Here is a 7,500-nt window from a genome sequence, read left to right on the forward strand (position 1 = left end):
ATCCAAAAGTCCAACACCAACATCCTTATTGTACCTGAAACAACATTCCCATCAACCAATCAGTTTTCAGTGTCTGCAGCCGGTTACAAGAAACTCCTGAAGTTAAGAAACCCCTTAGAGACAACAGACGTGTAATGATAACAAAGAGTTTTCCTAACTTAAGGGATTTCTTATAACTGAACAACATTCTTATCAAATGAGCATTTCCCTTCTGGTTCTGGTTAGGGTGTGTGTAAGGTCTCACTTAAGGGTTTACTAGTACTATGAACTAAGAGCACTTTGCAAAAATGTCATAAACTCTCTGTAAAGTGTAGTCGACTCGCCAGTGCTGGGTCTATTACTTCTCGATTGTAACCTGGTATTTAGATCGTCTCAGGTGATCCAATCAGGGCCGTTTCTAGGCATAGGCAAACTAGGCAGTCACCTTGGGTGCCACCTGCTGGGGGGGCGCCAAAGAGGAGGTCACCGCAACGCACTTCAAACCCCCCCCCCCAACCCAATGGGGGCAGCAATAGGGATCTCGCCTAGGGTGCCAGAATGGTCTGAAATGACCCTGGATCCAATCACATGTGGTCAGGTGAGACACATCGCTGTTTACACCTGGTCACTTAAATGCATCTCCTGTGACCACTTGTGATCATATTTGGAGGGGAGGGACTCTGTTTCATGACGGCATACATCAATCACTACGCCAACGTGCTACTGTATGATAATAAACCGCAACAAAGTCAGAAAAGACAAAGAAATCACAACAACAAAAAAATGGCACGCTATTTCTCTATTTAATCTTAGTACAAACGCAACATTTCAAGCAGAACTGTCCGTTATTTTAGTGGATTACAGTACTGTGCAAAAGGCATATAAGATGTTTCACAAAAGCATTTGTCTTAAGATGGTTATTTATATCTTCAGCTTTAGTGTGTCAATAGGAAATATAAATGTTAGACTCCCAAACATTACTTTTGCAAATAGAAAAGATTAGAATAGAAGAACAGGGAGCCCTGCAACAGATGGCATAGCTCCCACTGAACATCGTGTCAGTCTGAGATTACATAAAGAGACAGAAGTAATTGAGACAGACAAAATAGATAGAAGAACAGGGAGCCCTGCAACAGATGGCATAGCTCCCACAGAGCCCCCACTGAACATCGTGTCAGTCTGAGATTACATAAAGAGACAGAAGCAATTGAGACAGACAAAATAGATAGAAGAACAGGGAGCCCTGCAACAGATGGCATTGCCCCCACTGAACATTGTGTCAGTCTGAGATTACATAAAGAGACAGAAGCAATTGAGACAGCCTAAATAGATAGAAGAACAGGGAGCCCTGCAACAGATGTCATGGACCCCACAGACCCTCACTGAACATAGAGTCAGTCTGAGATTACATAAAGAGACAGAAGCAATTGAGACAGACAAAATAGATAGAAGAACAGGGAGCCCTGCAACAGATGGCATTGCCCCCACTGAACATTGTGTCAGTCTGAGATTACATAAAGAAACAGAAGCAATTGAGACAGCCTAAATAGATAGAAGAACAGGGAGCCCTGCAACAGATGGCATTGCCCCCACTGAACATCGTGTCAGTCTGAGATTACATAAAGAAACAGAAGCAATTGAGACAGCCTAAATAGATAGAAGAACAGGGAGCCCTGCAACAGATGGCATTGCCCCCACTGAACATCGTGTCAGTCTGAGATTACATAAAGAGACAGAAGCAATTGAGACAGCCTAAATAGATAGAAGAACAGGGAGCCCTGCAACAGATGTCATGGACCCCACAGACCCTCACTGAACATAGAGTCAGTCTGAGATTACATAAAGAGACAGAAGCAATTGAGACAGACAAAATAGATAGAAGAACAGGGAGCCCTGCAACAGATGGCATTGCCCCCACTGAACATTGTGTCAGTCTGAGATTACATAAAGAAACAGAAGCAATTGAGACAGCCTAAATAGATAGAAGAACAGGGAGCCCTGCAACAGATGGCATTGCCCCCACTGAACATCGTGTCAGTCTGAGATTACATAAAGAGACAGAAGCAATTGAGACAGACAAAATAGACAGAAGAACAGGGAGCCCTGCAACAGATGGCATTGCCCCCACTGAACATTGTGTCAGTCTGAGATTACATAAAGAGACAGAAGCAATTGAGACAGACAAAATAGATAGAAGAACAGGGAGCCCTGCAACAGATGGCATTGCCCCCACTGAACATTGTGTCAGTCTGAGATTACATAAAGAAACAGAAGCAATTGAGACAGCCTAAATAGATAGAAGAACAGGGAGCCCTGCAACAGATGGCATTGCCCCCACTGAACATCGTGTCAGTCTGAGATTACATAAAGAAACAGAAGCAATTGAGACAGCCTAAATAGATAGAAGAACAGGGAGCCCTGCAACAGATGGCATTGCCCCCACTGAACATCGTGTCAGTCTGAGATTAAATAAAGAGACAGAAGCAATTGAGACAGATTAAATAGATAGAAGAACAGGGAGCCCTGCAATAGATATCATGGCCCCCACTGAACATAGAGTCAGTCTGAGATTACATAAAGAGATGGAAGCAATTGAGACATCCTAAATAGATAGAAGAACAGGGAGTCCTGCAACAGATGGCATTGCCCCCACTGAACATAGAGTCAGTCTGAGATTACATAAAGAGACAGAAGCAATTGAGACAGCCTAAATAGATAGAAGAACTGTGGTGAATTCTCCAAGAAGTTTGGAACATCCTATCTGCCAACAACCAAGGAAAACTGTGTCCAGGTGTATCTAGGAGAATTGGGGCTGTTTTAAAGGCAAAGGTGGTCACACCGAATATTGATTTAGCTTTTATATGTTTACTGGACTTTGTATGACATTAAGTGATAAATGAAAACTATTTATGGCATTATTTTTGAAGACATCCTCACTATGCAACATTTTTTACAAGTGTATTGACCTGAGCTGCAGATGTTTGTGCTTCTCATAAGTGTCTGTGCATGTTGATTTCAGACACACTGAAGAAGACCCGTGAAGTTCTCCTGCTTGTGTGTGTATCAGCTTTTAAAATTTTTCCAATCGGACGGTTATTTCCTTCTAAAGCCGCTCGTAACTGGCAAAGTTGGAACTCTTGTTTTAGTGCAGCGGTTGATTGACAGGTGAGGGGTGGCGCTTCGCTGCTGCCAAGACGCATTCAGGACGGATTAGCATTTACACCTCAAATGTGATGCGGTTACATGCGTTTTTAACCCCGTTTACACTTGTATTTAGCACTGACCACATGTGATCAGATCACCAAAAACACATCTTAATACCAGGTGGAAACGGGGTCTAAAACTAACTTTACCGCACTAATGCCATCAGGTCTGTACTTATGTGTGGATTACCACTCCATCTTCAGTGTAATTACGGCTGATGACTCATGTAATCCATAAAAAGTAACTGTAATCTGATTCTGAGTATTTTAAAATCTAATTTAATCTAATTACAAGTACTTGATTTTGTAATCTGATTACATAATACAGATTACATGTATTCAGTTACTACTCAGCACTGGTAGTCCCATAATATGACCTTTATTGATCCAATAAGCAGGTTTCAAATGTGTAAACAGAAGTGTTGAAAAGCCGTATATACACACACACAGTATATATACAGTTTTTGTCTTTAGGCCCCCAGTGAACAAGCCAAAGGTGACTGTGGAATCCTGTGAATCACATGATCACACACGTCACTCACGTGCAACAACAGCAGCTGCATCTCGTTCTCTGCGATTCTTCGTCCCACACACTGTCTGGAGCCGAACCCAAACGCCAGAGAGCGGAACGCCCCACCTGAACCCGTCTCCACAGTGACATCCTCACCGTGCTGTCCTCTCTCAGGTCCTCCCCAACGGGTCGGGTCGAAGCGCTCCGGACTCTCAAACACCTTGTGACTGCGACCGAGAGGATACAGACACACCTGCACCAGCGTCTGCACACATTCACCACACACATCAGATTACACATTTAGAGATCGTCACTGTCACTGATGTTTATTATCAATATTTAAATATATTTATATATATATATTACACTACAGGAAAATCGTAGTAAACTTCCCGTCTTGGTGAGGTATTAATGTAAACACAGTCATTTATATCTAAAGTGAATGTAAACAGTGAGACAAAAAGCGGAATTGTATAGAAATATTGGATTTGTAGTGTAAATGCAGCTAATAGACCTGCCGCTGTCTAGAATGTCAATTAATATTAAATCAAACAACAAAAACAAGAAAACCGCTCACTGCTCTTGGCTAAATAATTTAAGTACTGTACCTTTAAACAGTATTAATGTATTACAATCATACAGAATCAGGAAATCTGTATCAACCCTAATATTGGGTACATGAGATGCATGAGCTGTGTACAGTATAGGGCTGGGCGATACGACTACAAAAATGATATCTCGATATTTTTCAGCCTATTGACGATATTCGGTATATATTTCAATAATTGTGTATTTGCCTTAAAATGGCTCAAAAGTGATTTTTTTTTCAATCACAGGAACCATCATTTCATCCAAACAACATTTGCAGCCAAGTAGATTCAATATTTTAAAAGCACTGAATAAAAATCTTTTTAAAAATAATAATGACACATTTTGACACTGAAAGTGTCACTGTGTATTTGACGGTTTACAATGTTCTTCATCTGGTGAAACGCTTCTGTCATCTCCTTTTTCTGTTATTCTGCCTTTGTAGATTCATATAATAACTTGTAGTGTTTACTAATGTTTAGAATTGCATGAATGTTTGAACATGCAGTACTTTTCTTTCACAATGCATGTGAACTGCTCTAAAAGCGCTAAAAACACGAGCCCTTGGGGGCCTGGGTATCTCAGAGAGTATTGACGCTGACTATCACCCTTGGAGTCGCGAGTTCAAATCCAGGACGTGCTGAGCGACTCCAGCTGGGTCTCCTAAGCAACCAAATTGTCCCGGTTGCTAGGGAGGGTAGAGTCACATGGGGTAACCTCCTCGTGGTCATGATTAGTGGTTCTCGCTCTCAATGGGGCGTGTGGTAAGTTGTGTGTGGATCGTGGAGAGTAGCATGAGCCTCCACATGCTGTGAGTCTCCGCGGTGTCATGCACAACAAGTCACGTGATAAGATGCACGGATTGACGGTCTCGGAAGCGGAGGCAACTGAGACTTGTCCTCCACCACCCGGATTGAGGTGAGTAACTGCGCCACCACGAGGACCTACTAAGTAGTGGGAATTGGGCATTCCAAATTGGGGAGAAAAGTGGACAAATAAAAAAATAAATAATAAAAAAAAACATGAGCCCTTGAGTGCTGCGTGCGCACAGAACAGCGCATCACCCGATTATTCTGAAGCGCACACAGACCATATTTATTCGTCTTTAAAGGGACAGTTCACCCAAAAATATAAATTCTCTCATCATTTACTCACCCTCATGCCATCCCAGATGTGTATGACCTTCTTTCTTCTACAGAACACAAATGAAGACTTTTAGAAGAATATTTCAGCTCTGTAGGTCCATACAATGCAAGTGAATGGTGACCAAGACTTTGAAGCTCCAAAAAGCACATAAAGTCAGCATAAAAGTAATCCATAAGACTCCAGTGGTTTAATCCATGTCTTCAGAAGGAATATGATAGGTGTGGGTGAGAAATAGATCAATATTTAAGTCCTTTTTTGCTTGAAATTCTCCTCTCTGCCCAGTAGGGGGCGATATGCATGAAGACTCTGAATCACCAAAAACAAAAGAAGAACAAAGTGAAAGTGGAGACTGACTGTGCAGAGAGGAAAATTTATAGTAAAAAAGGACTTAATTATTGATCTGTTTCTCACCCACACCTATCATATCACTTCTGAAGACATGGATTAAACCACTGGAGTCTTATGGATTACTTTTATGCTGCCTTTATGTACTTTCTGGAGCTCCAAAGTTCTGGTCACCATTCATTTGCATTGTATGGACCTACAGAGCAGAAATATTCTTCTAAAAATCTTCATTTGTGTTCTGCAGAAGAAAGAAAGTCACACACATCTGGGATGGCATGAGGGTGAATAAATGATAAGAGAACTTTTCTCATTTTTGGCTGAACTGTTCCTTTAATCACAGCTTTTTACAGTTTTATAATCATATATGACTATATCGTCATATTAATTGAGGTAACTCATCAAAGAACAGACCGGAGGTGAATGTAAGTTATGCTCTTTTACTAATCAATTGTTTCTTTTACAAGGTACGAAAACAACAGCTCTGCTTCACAGGAACTCAAAGGTTAGTTATTTCACTATGTATAACAAAGTAGTGCCATCTAGTGGCATTTATTAGAACTACCACAAATAACACATTTTAGTCAACTGTTACATTAATGTTATTTTGATTAACTATGCAGCCCTAAAGGATCATGAAATTAGTCTAATGATGCTCTTTATGAAACTTCATGTCCAAATAAAAGCGCTTTATAAGCATTGTGGTATTCACAATATTGCTTAATTTTATATCCTCAGCAAAATCATTGCGAATACATTGTTTATAGTTGATATATCGCCCATCCCTACAGTATGTCTCACCCCGGCTGGCACGTGATAATTCTGCAGGACGATGTCTCTCACAGGATACCTCTGAACTGTGATTCCCACTGGATAGAGTCTAAAAACACACAAACACACTCACTATTACACATCCTCACCTCACATTACAGGTATGATACACGTGAGAACTTCTTTGTTTACATACAGTGGAAGGGCAGCAAACGTGACAACATATAAGATGCAGAATCTGAGCACAAACTAGAGTGTACCGTGACACGCCAGATTTGAATAAGTGGAAGTGCAAATGAGATTTGAGAGCTGCAGTGGAGGGGAAGATTCTCAGTAAATAATGACTTAAATTTGAATCGATTTCTCACTCAAAGCCAAGAAGACTTGGACAATAGCGCACAAGTTGTATGGACTACTTTTATGATACTTGTGAGGGTTTTTTGGAGCTTGACCTCCTGGTCACTCCATGCTTTGATTATATGGAAAAGAGCAGCGTGAACATTCGTCAAAATATCTACTTTTGTGTTCCACAGAAAAAAAGAATGTCATACAGGTTTGGAACAACATGAGGGTGCGTAATTTCATTTTTGGGTGAACTATCGCTAACACTCAGCTGACCCTACAGTCTTTTCTGAGCAGAACCTTTGATTATTTTTTGGAGTGTCCCTCCCAGACTTCAGACCTCTTCCTCTGCTTTTACCTCAGTGTTTCCTTCACGGTTCCTTTCAGCAGTGGTGCCCCCTGCAGCGCTTTACGTGCATCTCCTGCTGCCTGTTCGCATGACGACAGCACCTGTGCTCGAACACTCGCCTGCACGTCAGGATTACGTGCCAACTCAAAGAGGGCAAACTGCAACGGGACGGCCGTCTGAGAGACAGACAGTGATATTATTTAAGTGTGTAGTTTTGGTTCTCTCAGATACATTCAGTCATTTTTGCTGATGTTTCTCTGGCTGATATG

The 7,500-nt window shown here is 41.4% G+C and overlaps 1 protein-coding gene across 1 annotated transcript in view; it reads right to left on the reverse strand.

Moving 5' to 3' along the window:
• LOC127453357 (cytochrome P450 11B, mitochondrial) overlaps nucleotides 1-7,500 on the reverse strand; it is a 22,555-nt gene that overhangs the window by 165 nt on the left and 14,890 nt on the right. Inside the window, exons 10-12 of the mRNA XM_051719688.1 lie at nucleotides 7,241-7,407; nucleotides 6,571-6,649; nucleotides 3,725-3,958 (exon numbers count right to left, since the gene is read on the reverse strand). Of these exons, the coding sequence (XP_051575648.1) occupies nucleotides 3,725-3,958; nucleotides 6,571-6,649; nucleotides 7,241-7,407 (480 nt within the window). The remainder of the gene's footprint in view (nucleotides 1-3,724; nucleotides 3,959-6,570; nucleotides 6,650-7,240; nucleotides 7,408-7,500) is intronic.

The sequence above is a fragment of the Myxocyprinus asiaticus genome, chromosome 15 (assembly GCF_019703515.2).
Source record: "Myxocyprinus asiaticus isolate MX2 ecotype Aquarium Trade chromosome 15, UBuf_Myxa_2, whole genome shotgun sequence".
Lineage (NCBI taxonomy): Eukaryota > Metazoa > Chordata > Actinopteri > Cypriniformes > Catostomidae > Myxocyprinus > Myxocyprinus asiaticus.